We start from the raw sequence: 21,295 nt of genomic DNA on the forward strand, positions 1-21,295 counted from the left end.
CATCCACTTCCTATTTTAAAGCTATATTATAGCCGGGTGGTGGCTCACGCCTGTAATCCCAGGACTTTGGGGGGCCAAGGCAGGCAGATCACGAGATTGGGAGATTTGAGTCCATCCTGCCTAACACGGTGAAACCCCGTCTCTACTAAAAATACAAAAAATTAGCCAGGGATGGTGGCACACACCTGTATCCCAGTTACTAGGGAGGCTGAGGCAGGAGAACTGCTTGAACCCAGGAGGCGGAGCTTGCAGTAAGAAGAGATCGTGCCAATGCACTCCAGCCTGGGTGACAAAGCAAGACACCATCTAAAAAAAAAAACAAAAAAAACCATATATATATATATATATAGTAAATGCTGCATCTCATTGGTCAGAAGCTCTCTTGAAATTATAAAACAGAGAAGAAAAAAGATAAAGACTGGGAAATTGTGTTGAATCAGTATATAAATCCTGTATACTGGTCCTTCCATTTCCCCTAGAAATAAGTGATACAGGCCAGGCACTGTGACTCACACCTGTAATCCCAGCACTTTGGGAGGCAGAGGCTGGCAGATCACCTGAGGTTGGGAGTTTGAGATCAGCCTGACCAACATGGAGAAACCCCATCTCTACTAAAAATACAAAATTAGCTGGGTGTGGTGGTGCATGCCTGTATTCCCAGCTACTCGGGAGGCTGAGGCAGGAAAATTGCTTGAACCTGAGAGGCGGAGGTTGCGGTGAGCCAAGATTAAGCCATTGCACTCCAGCCTGGGCAACAAGAGCAAAACAAAAGAGAGAGAGAGAGAGAGAAGGAGGGAGGGAGGGAGGAAAGGAAGGAAAAGAAGGAGAAGGAAAGGAAGGAAATAACAAGTTATGGCATCTTTGTTTATTATCCACTGTGAGTTGTATTATCACACCTTACTTGGCTCTTTGGCAAACTATATTATATCTTCAGATCATTAGGGCTGGGAAATAGTCTCATCAGGTCCACTGGTAACTTGAAGGAGTAAATGTATCTTCCAAAAAATGCTTACTTCCAGGGAGATTGGATCCACACAAATGAATACGTATATAGTCCTTAGTGTATGCTATTATTGTACTATGCCAGTAGCATAAAGATTCCTGTATTAATAAGCATTAAGTGCCTGCTGTGCTAGACAGTGAGGATACAAGTGGCCACGAAAATAGCATGGTCCCTGCCCTCCTGGAGCTTCTATTTTTCTTTTTCAGTGGGAGAAGCAGACATTTTGCTTAAGCAAAAATAATTATAAAATTTAAAGTTGTGCCAAGTTCAATGGAAAAAAATATAAAGTGTTCTGAGAGAGCATAACAAAGGATCCTGGTCTTAACTGGGGCCTAATGGAAGACCTCTATTAGAAAATAACATTTAAACTAAGACCGGAAAGATTTGTAGAAATTAGCAAAGCAAAGGGAGGGAGGAGAAAGCAGCTTTCCTGGCAAAGGAACAACTTGTGTGAGGGCCCTGAGACAGGGAAGGGCTGGGAATCTGACCACCCTCAAAGTGGTGCAATGGAGTATAGTTAGAGAGGGAGAAGACATGAGAACTTGAATACTATGCAAAGGACTTGGTATTTTAATTCAAGAGCAGTATGATGCTACTGAGGAGCAGCTGGAGAATTGTGTGATCCAACTAAAATTTTAGGAAGATCAACCTCGCTATTGTGGAGAATGGATATACCAGGGTTCTGTTGGTTCATGAAGAGGTCTTAAGAAAACTATGAGCTGGGTGCAGTAGCTCAGGCCTGTAGTCCCAGCTACTCAGAAGTCTGAGGAGGGAGGATCCCTTGAGCCCAAGGAGTTGGAGGTTACAGTGAGCTGTGATTATTCCACTGTACTCCAGCCCGGATGACAGAGTGAGATCCTGCCTCAGAAACAAAAACAAAAAAACAAACAAACAACAACAACAACAGAAGTCTCAGAAAACTACAGGCCTTATTATCAAGAAAATGGCAGGCCTTATTATTGAGAAAATGACTTAACATTTTTAAAAGCTGATTTTCAAAAACCAGACTGTGAATTAAGTGATGCTGAATAGCAGAAGAAAAGATTGATAAACCAGTGTATCTCTGAATAACCCACTAGATCAGTGCTTGTCAAACTTTAACGGGTTTTCAAATCATCCTGATGTTTTGTTAAAATGTAAATCCTGTCTCAGTAGGTTTAGAGGAGGGCATTTCTGCATTTCTAACAAGCTCCCTGGTGGTGCCTAGACCATTGATCCTCACACTTTGCATAGCAAGTGACTGGGCCATACTCTATATTCTAAATTCTAAATGTATTCTATCTTCTAATGCCTATCAGCCCTCTTGCTGGTCTGGCTAATTATCAAACTTGAGCATTTAAAACTGTGGGTTTTCAGAGATGAATTGAAGTGTTAAAGGCATGGAAATGTAGGTCACATATGGCTTTTCATCTCTTTGGGAAATATCCTATATATCCTTACTTCTTTTCTACCTACCTAACCTATGTGCCTACCCCTTCACTTATGTTCAAGGTTCTGTTATACTTCAAAAGGACTCTATGCAATCAAAGTGATGTCTAAGAAATAGTATGAGGCTCTAACACTTTACATCTAATGGTGTGGTTTGCATCATTTATTGAGGCTTACTCTGTGCCAGGCACTTTACCTGCCTTCTTATTTAATAGGAGAGGACCAGGAACGCTTAGAGGTTCGTTTCTTGTTCAAGGATATACATCTCAACTCTGATATCACAGTGGACTCTTTTATTCACTATCATAATCATTATCATTTTGTTTGGTGACTACAATTCTAAATGCAGAAAACTGAAGCCTCTTTATCCTGTGACTAAAGGCTTTGTATTTTCTAAAGATTTGTGGAGCTTTGCTGCCATTATTTCAATAATTTTATAAAGATCCTAGGTGTTAAATAGGTCTGGCTTTTTTTCTTTTTAAAATCTTCTCCGTCTTCTTCTTCGTTAGCAGTGCAACTTCTTGTGGCATATGTGGCATAAGTGCAAGATCTTGGGAAAAGGATTGATCAAGTAAAGGGAAACTATAGAGAGAGTGTGCTCAACAATTGAGATCATGCTCCTTGTGAAAGATGGGGTAGGGAAATTTCTTATTGCTCCCTGGTTCTTAAGAAATGAGAGCTAACAATGACATCCAGTTTTAAAAGAAATAAAATCTGAATTGTACTTTTAAATTTTATAAGCCAGAGTTAAACCAATAGATAGTAACTCCTGCTAATTTGATAGTAGCTCCAGATAGTGAGGAAGTGACAGGGAATGCTAATTTCATTTGGTAAGAGATAAAACTGCAATTATTAATGTCTCCACGGAAATGCTAAATGCCTCCTTACAAGTAGGGTCTGGCTAATTGTCTGTCTTCCAACAAACCAGATTTGTTGGTGTTTTCCCCGACAACGTTGTGTAGTTTTCGGTTTGGTTCGATCCCCTTTCTTGTGATCAAAGAAAGTGATTCAAGTGTTTAATGGGTCTTGATTTGGATTGGAGACTTGCAGAACGGTTAGCCTCACCGCCCCAAGGCTGGCTTTCCTTAAGGTAGGTTTCCTATGCACAGATACTGGCAAGGCGCTTTGACTGGAAACTCTGGAAGGAAGCCAAAGGAAAGTGAAGTTCCTGGCGCTAGCGCGTGTCCTGCTCAGAGAGCCCGGCGCTAGCTCATTCTTCGTGCAGTTATTGGCTGGGACTCTGTGTGCCGCTGTCGGCCAATGAAGACGCTGGAGATTGGGCCCCGGCCCGTCCCCTTTCTGCGCCCCGGGATGAGGCAGAGACTGAACAGCCGGCGAGCAAATCAACGGCATCCAGAAAGCCATGTCGGACTCGGCGCCCAGCGCCCTAGCGCTAACCCGCTGAAAGTTTCTCAACGAAATCGCAGGGACGATCTGGACCCCGCTGAGAGGATCTGCCTTTGAGTGAGATGGTCCCAGAGGCCTGGAGGAGCGGACTGGTAAGCACCGGGAGGGTAGTGGGAGTTTTGCTTCTGCTTGGTGCCTTGAACAAGGCTTCCACGGTCATTCACTATGAGATCCTGGAGGAAAGAGAGAAGGGTTTCGCTGTGGGCAACGTGGTCGCGAACCTTGGTTTGGATCTCGGTAGCCTGTCAGCCCGCCGGCTCCGGGTGGTGTCTGGAGCTAGCCGAAGATTCTTTGAGGTGAACCGGGAGACCGGAGAGATGTTTGTGAACGACCGTCTGGATCGAGAGGAGCTGTGTGGGACACTGCCGTCTTGTACTGTAACTCTGGAGTTGGTAGTGGAGAACCCGCTGGAACTGTTCAGCGTGGAAGTGGTGATCCAGGACATCAACGACAACAATCCTGCTTTCCCTACCCAGGAAATGAAATTGGAGATTAGCGAGGCTGTGGCTCCGGGGACGCGCTTTCCGCTTGAGAGCGCGCACGATCCCGATGTGGGAAGCAACTCTTTACAAACCTATGAGCTGAGCCGAAACGAATACTTTGCGCTTCGCGTGCAGACGCGGGAGGACAGCACGAAGTACGCGGAGCTGGTGCTGGAGCGCGCCCTGGACCGAGAACGCGAGCCTAGTCTCCAGTTAGTGCTGACGGCATTGGACGGAGGGACCCCAGCTCTCTCTGCCAGCCTGCCTATTCACATCACGGTGCTGGACGCGAATGACAATGCGCCTGTCTTCAACCAGTCCTTGTACCGGGCGCGCGTCCTGGAGGATGCACCCTCCGGGACGCGCGTGGTACAAGTCCTTGCAACGGATCTGGATGAAGGCCCCAACGGTGAAATTATTTACTCCTTCGGCAGCCACAACCGCGCCGGCGTGCGGGAACTATTCGCCTTAGACCTTGTAACCGGGATGCTGACAATCAAGGGTCGACTGGACTTCGAGGACACCAAACTCCATGAGATTTACATCCAGGCCAAAGACAAGGGCGCCAGTCCCGAAGGAGCACATTGCAAAGTGTTGGTGGAGGTTGTGGATGTGAATGACAATGCCCCGGAGATCACAGTCACCTCCGTGTACAGCCCAGTACCCGAGGATGCCCCTCTGGGGACTGTCATCGCTTTGCTCAGTGTAACTGACCTGGATGCTGGCGAGAACGGGCTGGTGACCTGCGAAGTTCCAGCGGGTCTCCCTTTCAGCCTTACTTCTTCCCTCAAGAATTACTTCACTTTGAAAACCAGTGCAGACCTGGATCGGGAGACTGTGCCAGAATACAACCTCAGCATCACCGCCCGAGATGCGGGAACCCCTTCCCTCTCAGCCCTTACAATAGTGCGTGTTCAAGTGTCCGACATCAATGACAACCCTCCACAATCTTCTCAATCTTCCTACGACGTTTACATTGAAGAAAACAACCTCCCCGGGGCTCCAATACTAAACCTAAGTGTCTGGGACCCCGATGCCCCGCAGAATGCTCGGCTTTCTTTCTTTCTCTTGGAACAAGGAGCTGAAACCGGGCTAGTGGGTCGCTATTTCACAATAAATCGTGACAATGGCATAGTGTCATCCTTAGTGCCCCTAGACTATGAGGATCGGCGGGAATTTGAATTAACAGCTCATATCAGCGATGGGGGCACCCCGGTCCTGGCCACTAACATCAGCGTGAACATATTTGTCACTGATCGCAATGACAATGCCCCCCAGGTCCTATATCCTCGGCCGGGTGGGAGCTCGGTGGAGATGCTGCCTCGAGGTACCTCAGCAGGCCACCTAGTATCAAGGGTGGTAGGCTGGGACGCGGATGCAGGACACAATGCCTGGCTCTCCTACAGTCTCTTGGGAGCCCCTAACCAGAGCCTTTTTGCCATAGGGCTCCACACTGGTCAAATCAGTACTGCCCGTCCAGTCCAGGACACAGATTCACCCAGGCAGACTCTCACGGTCTTGATCAAAGACAACGGGGAGCCTTCGCTCTCCACCACTGCTACCCTCACTGTGTCAGTAACCGAGGACTCTCCTGAAGCCCGAGCCGAGTTCCCCTCTGGCTCTGCCCCCCGGGAGCAGAACAAAAATCTCACCTTTTATCTACTTCTTTCTCTAATCCTGGTTTCTGTGGGGTTCGTGGTCACAGTGTTCGGAGTAATAATATTCAAAGTTTACAAGTGGAAGCAGTCTAGAGACCTATACCGAGCCCCAGTGAGCTCACTGTACCGAACACCAGGGCCCTCCTTGCACGCGGACGCCGTGCGGGGAGGCCTGATGTCGCCGCACCTTTACCATCAGGTGTATCTCACCACGGACTCCCGCCGCAGCGACCCACTGCTGAAGAAACCTGGTGCAGCCAGCCCACTGGCCAGCCGCCAGAACACGCTGCGGAGCTGCGATCCGGTGTTCTATAGGCAGGTGTTGGGCGCAGAGAGCGCCCCTCCCGGACAGGTAAGGTTTAGCAAGTCATGCTTGACCCTGTTAGTGCTTTTTGATTCCTACATCATATTGAGGAAGGAATGGAGCTGTTTTTTAGTGATGAAGATGTTTTCCTGATGATGCATTCACACTTTCACCTGGCCCTTCCTAGATCAAAGTTAGTGCCTTTGTGAGATGGTGGCCTGCCAGAGTGTGGTTTGTGGTCCCATTTCAGGGGGAAGATACTTGACTCATCTATGGACCCAATTCACCTCCTCAGCACTCATTTGCTGTCACAACTAACCAATCTTGCTAAGGGATGGTTAAGCCAAAAAACAAGATCTCAGCGATCAGAGTTTAGCCTGGTATCATTTACATTAGGAATAAGCTGCTGGATACCTCCAACCAGAGGCAGCTTCTAGGAATACAAAAACTACCTCATTCCTCCACCTTTCAAGTGATTGTGACATTTGTATTAAAACTAGCTTTTTGATAATTTTCCTTTGTTTACACAGATCGTGTACCTCATTCTCAGATAATTTTTTATGAATGAAATGAAATTCCAGGCATCCTTTAAATTTTATTTCAAGCACTCTACTGGAAATGATGTGCACCCTACTTACAAAATATTTTTACCTTGTAACAGTAATGCATGTTTGCTATAAAATTCGGAAAATGCAGAAAAGTATTTTAAAAATTAAAACTACAGGCAGGGAGCGATGACTCAAGCCTGTAATCCCAGCACTTTGGGAGGCCAAGATGGGCGGATCACGAGGTCAGGAGATCGAGACCATCCTGGCTAACACGGTGAAACTCCATCTCTACTAAAAAATACAAAAAAACTAGCCGGGCGAGGTGGCGGGCGCCTGTAGTCCCAGCTACTCGGGAGGCTGAGGCAGGAGAATGGCATAAACCCGGGAGGCGGAGCTTGCAATGAGCTGAGATCCAGCCCCTGCACTCCAGCCTGGGTGATAGAGCGAGACTCTGTCTCAAAAAAAAAAAAAAAAAAAAAAAAAAAAAATTTAAACTACAATCTCCAAACTCAAAGATACCCACTTTTAATTATAAAAGTAATAATTTATTTCAAAAATAAATCTAGACAACCCAAGAAAACATAAAGTAGCCAGACTCAGTGATGTGCACCTGTAGTTCTTGCTACTCAGTGTCTGAGGGGGGAGGAATGCTTGAGCCCAGGAGTTCTGGGCTGTGGTACACTATGCTGATCAATTGATCAATACACTGTCTGCACTAAGTTCAGCATGAATACAGTGACCTCGTGGGAAGGCAGGACCATCAAGTTGCCTAAGGAGGGGTGAACTGGCCCAGGTTGGAAATGCAGGTCAAAACTGCTGTGCTATCCAGTAGTGGGATGACATCTGTGAATAGTCACTGCACTCCAGCCTAGGCAATATAGGGAAACCCTGTCTCTTTAACAATAACAACAACAACAAAAATCCCAGAAACTACAAAAGGAGAGTCTTTTTGGTGCCTCCAGTGTTAGTCCCTGTCCTTCCAGCCTTATTTTTTTTAAGTATATGCACAATGTGAAAGGTAGATAAATTCATATCCTTAGAAAGGTAAAGCATTCATTAATTCAGGGTGGTATGCAAGGATACTATCCAAGGCATGGGTATCCATGCAAGGTGACTGCAAGGCCTTTGCCCTGGAGAGAACACTATACATACTCGCAACTGTAGGAGAACCACTGTTATTTTGTTACTCAGTGCATCATTGCTATCAACTCTTGGATTTGGCAGTTAGACAAATGAGGTTCTACCACTTACCAACTATGAGTCTGTGGCCAAGTTACTCAATCTCCTTTCTAAGCCTCTTCATCATATGCAAAAGGGAATAATAAGTGTTTTATAAGATTCATGCATGATATAATGTATGCAAAGTGTTTAGCATAGTGCCTGGCATATCATAACTGTTAAAAAATTATTAGCCAGCTCCTAGCATTTTGGGAGACTGAGGCGGGAGGGTTGCTTGAGGCCAGCAGTTCAAGACCAGCCTGAGCAATATAGTGAGATCCTGTTTCTACAAAAAAAAAAAAAAAAATTGTTTTCATTAGCTGGGCATGTTGGCATGCACCTTTGGTACCAGCTACTTGGGAGGCTTAAGTGGGAGAATTGCTTGAGCCTGGGAGATAGAAGCTACAGTTAGCTGTGATTGCACCACTACACTTCAACCATGGCAACAGAGTGAGACCCTGTCTCAAAAAAAAATTATCAGCTATTACTATTATTATTTTCATTAGTTCTTCACCCACCTAAAATCTTAAACACACCTTGGAAATACACATATGAGAACAACCAAAAATGACAAAATAGAAGCACATAAGAAAAGGCTAAGAAAGCATGAAAACCAGCAAGAAATAGCTGCCACTCTTCTGGTCAGCCTGGAAAACAACTGGCATTTTCCCTAGAACAATGTCCTCAAATTTGTTGCACATTAAAATCACCTAGAGACCTTTTAAAAATTCTGAAACCCAGGCCACACCCCAACCAATTAAAGCACAATCTCTGGGGGTGGGACATAGACATCATTTTTTGAAGGTCCCCACTTGATCCTAATGTGCAGACAAATTTGAAAACCACTACTTTGGGAGGCTGAGGTGGGTGGATCATGAGATCAGGAGTTTGAAACCAGCCTGGCCAATATGGTGAAACCCCATCTCTACTAAAAATGCAAAAATTAGCTGGGTGTGGTGGCACACACCTGTAGTCCCAGCTACTCTGGAGGCTGAGGCGGGAGCATCAGTGAGGGAGAATCAGTGAACCCAGGACGCGGAAGTTTCAGTGAGCCCTGATCACACAACTGTACTCCAGCCTGGGCGACAGAGTGAGACTCCATCAGAGAAAAAAAAAAAAAAAAAAAAGAAAGAAAGAAAGAAAGAAAAAAGAAAAACAGTACTCTAGAACCTGCCAATCCATCGTTTAGCATATATGTGAAGCAAAGTGTTATTCTGGTATTCTCAGAACCAGGATCCAGCTTTATTGGGCTAGGCCCAATTTTTTAAAAAATATAGTAAGGTCTCCTAGCCTTAAAGTATTACATAGAATAGCTCTAAAAGATCACTGTAGGAAGACATAAAATGGTATTTCAGTCATCTAAGGGAAAAACCTTCCTAAACCACTAGCACCTGGGCAACTATTCTTTAAACATCTACAGCTGTTCAATAGGTATTGGGATTGTATTTGGAGGGATGTGACAAAGTTGTTGTATAATTAGATTGCGGTGATGACTGCATCAGTTTAGTATATGTAAATACACTGAAAACCATCGGATTGTACACTTTAAATATGTGATTTGTATGGTATGTGAATTATATCTCAATAAAAATCTAGAGATGAGGCTGGGCTCAGTGGCTCACGCCTGTAATGGCTCCCAGTACTCAGGGAGGCCGAGGTCAGTGGATCACCTGAGGTCAGGAGTTCAAGACCAGCCTGGCCAACATGGTGAAACCCCATCCCTACTAATAATACAAAAATCAGGCCGGGCCTTGTGGCTCACACCTGAAATCCCAGCACTTTGGGAGGCGGAGGCGGGCAGATCACGAGGTCAGGAGTTCGAGACCAGCCTGGCCAACATGGTGAAACTCCATCTCTACTAAAAACACAAAAATTCACTGGGTGTGGTGGCTGAGGCAGGAGAATCGCTTGATGGTGGAGGTTGCAGTGGGCCGAGATCATGCCGCTGCACTCCAGCCTGGGTGAAAGAACGAAACTCCGTCTCAAAAAAAAAAAATCAGCCAGGTGTGGTAGCAGGTGCCTGTAATCCCAGCTACTTAGGAGGCTGAAGCAGGAGAATCGTTTTAACTCGGGAGGCAGAGGTTGCAGTGAGCCAAGGTCATGCTGTTGCATTCCAGCCTGGGCAACAAGAGCAAAACTCATTCCATCTCAAAAAAAAAAAAAAAAAAAAATCTAGAGATGGGAGAATCATATGGCTGGCATAAAAAGGTCAAGTCAAAGATATGTAAGATTAAGGCTTTATGATGCTCTAGTTCTAGTAAAACAGATTGGGTACTTGTTTTGGTGTGAAATTGCCAATATAAGTATAGTACTGTACATATTAGTTGTTTAGCTTTAGATAAGTCTTTTAATCTCTTTAAACTCCAGTTTCCTCATCTATAAAATAAAGAGAATATCTACTTTGCAAACTTGTTGTGAGAGTGAAAAGTAATGCATATAAAGTCCCTGTACAGAGCAATAACTATTTTTTGAACTAAAAATGATAATACTGATATTCACCATTTATTAGCATCCCTATGTGCCAGATACTGTAAACAATTAAAAGATATCAGTCTGGGCCAGGCGCGGTGGCTCAAGCCTGTAATCCCAGCACTTTGGGAGGCCAAGACGGGCGGATCACGAGGTCAGGAGATCGAGACCAGTCTGGCTAACACGGTGAAACCCCGTCTCTACCAAAAAAATACAAAAAACTAGCCGGGCGAGGTGGCGGGCGCCTGTAGTCCCAGCTACTCCGGAGGCTGAGGCAGGAGAATGGCGTAGACCCGGGAGGCGGAGCTTGCAGTGAGCTGAGATCCGGCCACTGCACTCCAGCCTGGGCGACAGAGCAAGACTCCGTCTCAAAAAAAAAAAAAAAAAAAAAAAAAGATATCATTCTGGTTCCCAGAGTACAATATGAGACAGACAAGAAAAAAGGAAAAAAAAAAATGGAGATCTGCATAATATAAGATGCAGTGGGACAAAATGGGAAGAAACACCTAAATCAGCCTGGGGAAACCAGGAAGAAATGATAGAGGTGGTGATGCTTGAGCTATGAACTAAAGGTTGAGTAGTAGTTTGTCAGATAGTAGAGGGGAAGGGACAGGGCAGGGAGGGGCCATTGCAAGAAATTCCATGCAGAATGATTATGGTATTTCATTATCGCTGAACTTTAAACTGTGTGTGTGGCCGGGTACGGTGGCTCATGCCTATAATCCTAGCACTTTGGGAGGCCAAAGTGAGCAGATCACTTGAGGTCAGGAGTTCGAAACCAGCCTGGCCAACATGGTGAAACCCCATCTCTATTAAAAATACAAAAAATTATAGCCAGGTGTGGTTGCCAGTGTCTGTAATTCCAGCTACTTGGGAGGCTGAGGCAGGAGAATTGCTTGAACCCGGGAGGCGGAGGTTGCAGTGAGGTAGTATCAGGCTACTGCACTCCAGCCTGGGCGACAGAGAGAGACTCCATCTCAAAAGAAAAAAAAAGTGTGTGTAAAACAGACAGCCTTTGTAGGAGATGAGGTGAAGCAAGTAGGCAGGAGTTAGATCCTGAGTTACCTTTAGGCCATGCCAAGGAGTTTTTATTTTATTTCATATAGATGAGAGTCATTGAAGAATTTTGAACTGATGTACCTATGATATCATGAGTTTTTTGTTTGTTTGTTTGTTTTAGAAAGATTATTCTGTCAGTCATAAGTGAAGGGACTGGGGACATTGGGACTGGAGGCAAAGAGATCAGTTTGAAAGCTATTGCAATATTTGAAGAGATTGATAAATGCTTGAACCAGCACAGTGGCAGTACAGATGGAGGGAGATGACTACAGTAAAATCATCAGGACTTGTTGATTGACATGATATAGGAAGTGAGGGACAGGGATGAGTCAAGGTTGATCCCCCTAGATTCTGACTAAGGCAGCTGGGTGGATGACAGTGCCATTCACAGAGACAGTGAATTCTGACATATACACCTAATAGATCAGGCTGGTTTATACCTCCATCATTCCCATGGGAGAAAGTATAAAGGGGTGTGTGTGTGTGTGTGTGTGTGTGTGTGTGTGTGTGTGTGTGTGTAAAAGAACACAGAAAGCCAGATTCCTCTCTTTGACACCAGAATATTGGTTCCCATCATAGTCAAAAGGATATTCCTGAAGATTGAGGCTTGGAAAAATATTGGGGAAGGATAAGAACTCCAGTTGTTGCTGCTTTTTTTGGCAGCCAGTGTAACCTAGGTAAGGACTTCATTGAATTAAGAAATTTCATGTCCAGATCGGATGGATTTTTCTCTTTCTCTGTGCTCTGGTGTGTTTCCCACTCAGATTGCAGGTTGCACGTACCTACAGTGTGAAGTGTGCTGTTTCTGTGCTTGTGCAAGGGAGTAGCTAGGTTGCTGGGAGGTCTGGATGAGGGTGGGGGTGGGGTGAGATCAAGTCTCCAGTTCCAAGAGGTCTGGGGCTAAGTGGAAAGCTTGCTCTTTTGAAATGGTCTTTGTTGGTAATTAACAACATATCCAGAATACCTTGGTGTCAAATAAAGGGAATTTGTAGGCACAATGCTGTTGGTAGCTGATGTCAATCATTCAAGGAAGCTATTAAATCTGTGAACATTAACATTCTGCCAGGTAAAGAGATCTGGTCCTTAGCACCTCCCAGACACATTGATTCTTTACTGTTTTGAAACATCTCCCTCTCCTGGCTTCCTCCACCCAGCTTCCATACTGTCCTTGAAATCAATGAATGGTAATTTAGTGTATCTAGTGTATCACTAGCAAATGTCTGAATAAGAGAGGTTTGGTTTCAGCTGTGCCTCCTGTTACAATGAAAACGTGTACTGCATAAATTTAATTGGCTACATTAATGTGTAAGCCTTTTCTGCAAAGAGATGGATCTGTTTCTGAATATTCTGCAGAAGGGCAGAGTTTTGAGTATATGGCAGTGGTTCTAATTAGCAGTTGCTCTAATACAATCAGACTGAGACGGAAGCTACTCATTTAGAATACTGGTTGATGACAACACTGGCTTGAACAAAGTGACCACTCTCCAATGGCTACTCTCCCTCTCACTGGGCCGCAGGTTGCTAGGGCTCAGGCTGTGGCTGTTTTCCCCGCCGAAAAGGGGCGGGGTCAGTTGATGTGTTAGGAAAAAAAGAAAAACCATATATGTTGTCTGCCTCCCCACAGAGGTAACAACCCGTGGAAAAACATGCCGTTGAGCGGGAGGAAGGCGAAAAGATAGGCTGGGTTTTTTGGGGGGTGGGGGAGCGAGGAGGATAGGGTGGGCTTTTTCCCCTTCAATGCTGCGACGCATTAACCCTGCTGCTGTTGGGACGTTCTCTGTTCAGCCTATTGGCTGAGCCCGGGAGCCGCTGTCTGCCAATCGGGTGGTGAAAGGCAGACAAATCTACCCCGCCACCAGCAAAAACGGCGCGTAACCCTTGCGGCGCCGGCCGAGCCGCGCCAGAGCTGGCGCGGGGAAAGCGAGATAGGTGTCTCCAGCTGCTGTGGCTGTTTGGGGCGGGTCGGCTTCATCCGCGTCTCAAGAGCAAGTAGAGAATTAGCGGGCGGCAGCAATGCTCCGCAAGGTGAGAAGCTGGACAGAAATCTGGCGGTGGGCTACCCTTTTGTTCCTCTTTTACCACCTGGGTTACGTTTGTGGGCAGATCCGCTACCCGGTCCCAGAGGAGTCACAGGAAGGGACTTTTGTAGGGAATGTCGCCCAAGATTTCCTGCTGGATACGGACAGTCTGTCAGCTCGCAGGCTGCAGGTCGCTGGAGAGGTGAACCAAAGACACTTCCGTGTGGATTTGGACAGCGGAGCCCTGCTCATCAAAAACCCAATCGACCGAGAGGCACTGTGTGGGCTCAGTGCCAGCTGCATCGTGCCCCTGGAGTTTGTCACCGAAGGTCCTTTGGAAATGTACCGAGCAGAGGTAGAGATCGTAGATGTGAATGATCACGCCCCCCGTTTTCCGCGGCAGCAGCTGGACTTGGAAATTGGGGAGGCAGCTCCTCCAGGACAGCGTTTCCCGTTGGAAAAGGCTCAGGATGCAGATGTGGGGAGCAATTCGATTAGCAGCTATAGGCTGAGCTCCAATGAACACTTTGCGCTGGATGTGAAGAAGCGCAGCGACGGCAGCCTGGTCCCAGAGCTGCTCCTGGAGAAGCCTTTGGATCGAGAGAAGCAATCGGACTACCGCCTGGTGCTGACTGCTGTAGATGGAGGGAACCCGCCGAGATCTGGCACCGCAGAGCTCCGGGTATCCGTGTTGGACGTAAACGACAACGCCCCAGCCTTCCAGCAATCCAGCTACAGGATTAGTGTGTTGGAGAGCGCACCAGCGGGCATGGTGCTCATCCAGCTCAATGCCTCCGACCCGGACCTGGGTCCCAGTGGTAACGTCACCTTTTATTTCAGTGGTCATACCCCTGATCGTGTAAGAAACCTCTTTAGCCTGCACCCCACTACTGGAAAGCTTACTCTTTTGGGGCCCCTAGACTTTGAGAGTGAGAATTACTATGAATTTGATGTGCGGGCTCGCGATGGGGGTTCTCCAGCCATGGAGCAACATTGCAGCCTTCGAGTGGATCTGCTGGATGTAAATGACAATGCCCCTTACATCACAGTGACCTCAGAGCTTGGAACCCTCCCTGAGAGTGCAGAACCTGGCACTGTGGTGGCACTTATCAGTGTGCAGGATCCAGACTCAGGGTCAAATGGAGATGTGAGCCTCCGCATTCCTGACCACTTGCCATTTGCCCTCAAGTCTGCCTTCAGGAACCAGTTCTCCCTGGTGACTGCTGGACCCTTAGATAGAGAGGCCAAATCTAGCTATGACATCATGGTCACTGCTTCTGATGCTGGGAACCCTCCTCTCAGTACCCACAGAACTATTTTTCTCAATATTTCAGATGTGAATGATAATCCACCCTCTTTCTTTCAGAGGTCACATGAGGTGTTTGTTCCTGAGAACAATCGCCCAGGGGACCTGCTTTGCTCCCTTGCAGCCTCTGACCCAGACTCTGGCTTGAATGCGCTTATCTCCTACTCGCTCCTGGAGCCCAGGAATCGAGATGTGTCAGCTTCCTCCTTCATCTCTCTGAACCCCCAGACAGGAGCTGTTCATGCTACTCGATCCTTTGACTATGAGCAAACCCAGACACTGCAGTTTGAGGTGCAGGCCCGGGATCGGGGCAATCCACCCCTTAGCAGCACTGTGACAGTTCGTCTATTTGTGCTGGACCTCAATGACAATGCCCCAGCTGTGCTCCGTCCTCGGGCCCGGCCTGGTTCCTTATGTCCCCAAGCACTGCCTCCATCAGTTGGTGCTGGCCACCTAATCACAAAGGTGACTGCTGTGGACCTGGATTCAGGTTACAATGCTTGGGTTTCCTATCAGCTCCTGGAGGCCCCAGACCCCAGCCTGTTTGCAGTCTCTCGATATGCTGGGGAGGTGCGGACGGCTGTTCCCATCCCAGCTGACCTCCCACCACAGAAGCTGGTCATTGTGGTAAAGGATAGTGGTAGTCCACCACTCTCTACCTCTGTTACTCTCTTAGTGTCCTTAGAGGAAGACACACATCCAGTTGTCCCAGATCTTCGAGAATCTTCAGCTCCAAGGGAAGGAGAATCTCGTCTAACTCTCTACTTGGCTGTGTCCCTAGTGGCGATTTGCTTTGTCTCCTTTGGCTCATTCGTGGCACTACTCTCTAAGTGCCTTCGTGGGGCAGCCTGCGGAGTGACCTGCTTTCCTGCGGGCACCTGTGCTTGTCTCACCAGATCTCGAAGGAGGGAGGGGCTTCCCCCTTCCAATGGGATCCTCCGAATCCAGCTAGGGTCAGATGACCCTATCAAGTTTGTTGATGTGGGAGGCCACTCTCACGGCTGTACACCCTTGGCTTCTGCACCCACTCGGAGTGATAGCTTCATGATGGTGAAGTCACCCAGTGCACCTATGGCAGGGGAACCTGTTCGCCCAAGCTGCCCACCCTCTGATCTTCTCTATGGGCTAGAGGTGAGACCTTTGCAGGCTCAACCAATGCTTGAGAGTTATTCTGATCCAGGCATGTGGCTAGGCCATGTCCTAAAGAGTACTGGCCTCTCAGTAAGAGCCCATAGTGATGTCACCATTTTTGTGAGAGGTAACTATGTGGTAGACGCTGTGCTTTGTAACTGTTTTATGAATTAACTAGAGTTGTCACAATTTAGCACTGGGGGTGGGTCATGCCTATATCTGAGTCAGAAATGAAAGTAATTGGTGATCAAGAGCCAGGCTGTTGTGGAAGCATGCTGATGGAATGTGGGAGCACAGAAGGCTACAGTGCACAGGGTACAGTGCACCAGGCAGTCACTTGGACAAAGGTGGCTGTTTTCTCTACTCTTCCTGAAAGAGGGGATCAGATTCTGAAGTACCTTAACTCTAGGTTACCATTTCCCAAGGGATTGAGGGGAAATAAAATCTTTGTCTCACAGTATCCAGTACACTGTGAAGGGACCTCTCTATCTGAAACATAGCATGCAGCAGAAAGAGGAGAGAACTAAAGGAATAGAGAGGCACACATCAGAGTGGTTGGTAGCACAGATCTTTTGGTCTGGATCTTAGGACTCGGATAAAGTCCCTACTGGGGATTTGAACTAGATGCAGTAAATTGGAAGGTTGGGGCGGGCTGGTCATCACCTTTGGAAAAAAGCAGTAAGTGAAATCACTTATGACAGAAAACTGATTTACAGTTGGCTGATTCATAGAAACAGCCACCCTGTGTATCTTTAAGTTGGGTTCTCCTGAATTTGGTGAAACCATGAAACCTAGAGGCCGTCCATGCTTGGCCTCTGACCACTGTCCTGGGTGACCTGATTCAGCCCCAGAAATGTTCCCCTACCCAAAAACTGTAACACTCATTCCACATTTGGGGTCTGGGGTGTCAGAAAAGCTAAGTCCCATGTCAGCTGACATTGAGATTTCCTCAAAGCATTGCTGGAGAGTCAGGGCAAGACTTTACAAGGTTCTTACTAATCTTTTCTCTCACCTTAGCAGCATTCAGCAGGATGGGGGAGGGAGGGAGAATACATGGGCTTTGCCTCTCCCAGAAGGACAAGATTTTGCTGGTTCAAGCAAAGTGGTGGAAGCTTCTGAAGTCATGCAGGAAGTTGCTGGGACAGAACGCTGAGGAGTTTTGTATCACTTTGTCTTCCCTGTTGAGCACCATCTGAGCTGTCAAACTTTGCTGCCAAGGGGGCTGAATCAACCTGCAGCACGAAATGAGTGGGGAGGTAGGAAGCTTCTGTGACACAGATTTGCAGCGTGTGTTCCCAAGGTTTCCAGGCTTGAGGAGACTTCATAATTGGTTGAGAACACATAGACTTTTTGGCCAATCAGACTCAGAGTTGAGGTGGGAGATCTGCTCTTCCAGCCCGCCTCTCCTCCTCCAGCTCCCCAGCTTCACTCAAATTCAGCTCCCCTCCCCACCGCCCACCCCCGCCACCCGGTGACTAAGAAGAACTGCTGCAGGCAGGCAAAGCTCCGAGCAGTTATTAAGAGGCTAGAAGGAGACATAAGAGACTTCAGCTGCTGCATTCCAAGCCCTGGGTCTACCTTGGAGACAGGACAGCACAGACTTACTCTCCACGAAGGGACTTCTGGGTCATGGGGCACAAGACACCCCCACAGCTCGCTGGGAAATGGCAAGTGCTGTGCATGTTGTCCTTGTGCTGCTGGGGCTGGGTGTCTGGGCAGCTTCGTTACTCAGTGGTGGAGGAGTCTGAGCCGGGGACGCTGGTGGGGAATGTTGCTCAGGATCTGGGCTTAAAGATGACAGATCTGTTGAGCCGGCGGCTGCAGTTGGGCTCTGAGGAGAATGGGCGCTATTTTTCCCTGAGCTTGATGAGTGGTGCCCTGGCAGTGAATCAGAAGATTGACCGAGAAAGCCTATGTGGAGCCAGCACCAGCTGCCTGCTGCCAGTGCAGGTGGTGACTGAACACCCCCTGGAGCTAATCCGCGTAGAGGTAGAGATCCTGGATCTCAATGACAACTCTCCTAGCTTTGCTACCCATGAGCGAGAGATGCGCATCTCAGAATCAGCAGCACCTGGGGCACGATTCCCACTGGACAGTGCCCAGGATCCGGATGTGGGCACCAATACCGTGAGCTTTTACACTCTAAGCCCCAATAGCCACTTCTCTCTGAATGTGAAGACCCTAAAAGATGGGAAACCATTCCCAGAGCTGGTGCTAGAGCAGCAGCTGGATCGTGAAGCCCAGACAAGACATCAGCTGGTGCTTACTGCTGTGGATGGGGGGACCCCAGCCCGCTCAGGGACCACCCTTATCTCTGTCATCGTGCTGGACATCAATGATAACGCTCCAACCTTCCAATCCTCAGTTCTACGTGTGGGAATCCCAGAGAATGCACCCATTGGTACTCTGTTGCTCCGCCTCAATGCCACTGATCCAGACGAGGGCACCAATGGCCAACTAGACTATTCTTTTGGAGACCACACATCTGAGGCAGTGAGGAACCTCTTTGGCCTAGATCCTAGCAGTGGGGCAATCCATGTATTGGGTCCCATAGACTTTGAGGAGTCAAGTTTCTATGAAATTCATGCAAGAGCCCGTGACCAGGGACAGCCTGCCATGGAGGGCCACTGTGTGATTCAAGTGGATGTGGGGGATGTCAATGACAATGCTCCAGAAGTGCTATTGGCCTCTTTGGCCAACCCTGTCCTAGAGAGCACACCAGTAGGCACAGTAGTGGGGTTGTTTAATGTGCGAGACCGAGACTCAGGTAGAAATGGTGAAGTGAGCCTTGATATCTCTCCGGACCTGCCATTTCAGATTAAGCCTTCTGAGAACCACTACTCGCTGCTAACCAGCCAGCCTTTGGACCGGGAGGCCACATCCCACTATACCATCGAGCTGCTGGCCAGCGATGCTGGTTCACCTCCCCTGCACAAACATCTCACCATCAGGCTCAACATTTCAGATGTTAATGACAATGCACCCCACTTCAACCAGCAGCTTTACACTGCTTACATCCTAGAAAACCGGCCTCCAGGCTCCCTTCTCTGCACTGTGGCTGCCTCAGATCCAGACACTGGGGATAATGCCCGCCTCACCTACTCCATTGTAGGAAATCAGATTCAGGGAGCCCCAGCCTCCTCTTTCGTGTATGTCAACCCAGAGGATGGACGGGTGTTTGCCCAGCGTACCTTTGACTATGAATTGCTACAGATGCTGCAGATTGTGGTGGGGGTTCGAGACTCCGGCTCTCCCCCATTGCATGCCAACACATCTCTGCATGTGTTTGTCCTGGATGAGAATGATAATGCCCCAGCTGTGCTGCACCCACGGCCAGGCTGGGAACACTCAGCCCCCCAGCGTCTCCCTCGCTCTGCTCCTCCTGGCTCCTTGGTCACCAAGGTGACAGCCGTGGATGCTGATGCAGGCCACAATGCGTGGCTCTCCTACTCACTGTTGCCACAGTCCACAGCCCCAGGACTCTTCCTCGTGTCTACACACACTGGTGAGGTGCGCACAGCCCGGGCCTTACTGGAGGATGACTCTGACACCCAGCAGGTGGTGGTCCTGGTGAGGGACAATGGTGACCCTTCACTCTCCTCCACAGCCACAGTGCTGCTGGTTCTGGAGGATGAGGACCCTGAGGAAATGCCCAAATCCAGTGACTTTCTCAAACACCCTCCTGAGCGTTCAGACCTTACGCTTTACCTCATTGTGGCTCTAGCGACCGTCAGTCTCTTATCCCTAGTCACCTTCACCTTTCTGTCAGCTAAGTGCCTTCAGGGGAACGCAGACAGGGACGGGGGTGGAGGGCAGTGCTGCAGGCGCCAGGACTTACCCTCCCGGGACTTCTATAAGCAGTCCAGCCCCAACCTGCAAGTGAGCTCGGACGGCACGCTCAAGTACATGGAGGTGACGCTGCGGCCCACAGACTCGCAGAGCCACTGCTACAGGACGTGCTTTTCACCGGCCTCGGACGGCAGTGACTTCACTTTTCTAAGACCCCTCAGCGTTCAGCAGCCCACAGCTCTGGCGCTGGAGCCTGACGCCATCCGGTCCCGCTCTAATACACTGCGGGAGCGGAGCCAGGTGAGGGGCTCGGCGCCGCCCCGGGCGACCCCTGGGGGCGGCACTAGAGAAGCCGCCCGTCCTCATAAGGGACTGAACTGGCATCCACTCCTCTCCGGGCGGCTCGGCCGCTGGCTGCGCTCCACCCGATTCTCGGGATCATTGGACCGTTTGCGCGGAACCAGAGGAGTGGCCGATTAAGGGATGGGGCTCCGAGCACCGGGGGTGGTGGCGACTGTGATCAAGGGGAGGTGGGACCGACCCCCACCCCACACTCAGAAAAGGCTGGGGCCCCCGTCGAGCTTCCGGTGAATTTCGGGCGATTTCCGCGGGTGTCGGGGGTCCCGGGAGGAGGCAGTCACAGATCCACCCATGCAGCCAGCCTCCTAGGCGCCGGCTCCCGCACGCTTCGCCGGTCTTGAGGTTTCCTCTTCGATTTCTCCCCAACCCCCAGCATCTGTGACTTCGCTGTTACCCTCCCTATTCCCGCATCACCCAACCGCATCTGTCTGCAGGACTTAGGTGTGCGCGCGGGGCTCATGCGTATCCTCCCTGCAGGCCACCCCCACGGCCCACGCACGGTGCACCGGCTCGCCACGCCCCGCCAACACATGCGCGGACGCACGCACACACCCCTCGCACTTGCGCTTACACGAATACCAGCTTTCACTGCCACTCGCTCGCGGCCAGGTTCACAGGCCTGTCCCGGCCCACTCGCAGTTCTCCCTCTGAGACCGTTCCCTCCGCCTGGCTCAGGGGTACTCGTAGCAGATTGTGCGCGCCTTAGTGAGGGTCGCAGAACGCGGCCGCCCAGGACCAGGCGAGGACTCCGGAGCCTCCTCTCACCTCTCCCACCTGGGCCCCGGGCTGGGCTGGGTCGTCTAGGGGCGGCCTGAGCTAGGCGCGGGGCCAGGAGTGCTGGAGCGACTCCGCGCTCAAAGTGTCAGGCGGGCGGGACTCTACGACCCTTGGGCCAGAGATCCGGATGGTCCCGGGGCTCCGTCTCAAGGGTGGCGACCTCTCAACCCAGAAGCCTCCAGCGGGCGGACAGGCAGAGCTGCCCAGTGGCCCGAGGCGCAGGGCTCGGCCTTGGGCGAGTGAGTGCGCCTCTATAGGACAGCAGGCCTGGGACTCCAGTGGCAAGAGCGGCCCCTTCCTCCCGCAGGAAGTGGAAGCCTGGAGCGCCCTGGCTCTCA

The 21,295-nt window shown here is 49.2% G+C and overlaps 1 protein-coding gene across 31 annotated transcripts in view; it reads left to right on the forward strand.

The window, feature by feature from the left end:
* Positions 1–21,295, forward strand: part of LOC702071 (protocadherin gamma-C4) — a 188,716-nt gene that overhangs the window by 147,352 nt on the left and 20,069 nt on the right. For 2 of the 31 annotated variants that reach the window (XR_013394903.1, XM_077937203.1), the window contains exon 1: positions 3,772–6,330. The exons of 24 other annotated variants lie outside the window; for them this stretch is intronic. Coding sequence is in view for 6 of the 7 variants with exons in the window: in XM_077937203.1 (XP_077793329.1) it covers positions 3,901–6,330 (2,430 nt within the window). In the remaining variant the exon portion in view is untranslated. Of the gene's footprint in view, positions 1–3,771; positions 6,331–13,464; positions 16,032–17,539; positions 20,121–21,295 lie in introns of those variants that run through there. 5 more of the 31 variants (XM_077937232.1, XM_077937201.1, XM_077937233.1 and 2 more) reach the window with 5 other exon arrangements.

This window comes from Macaca mulatta, chromosome 6, assembly GCF_049350105.2.
Source record: "Macaca mulatta isolate MMU2019108-1 chromosome 6, T2T-MMU8v2.0, whole genome shotgun sequence".
NCBI classification, from domain to species: Eukaryota; Metazoa; Chordata; class Mammalia; order Primates; family Cercopithecidae; genus Macaca; species Macaca mulatta.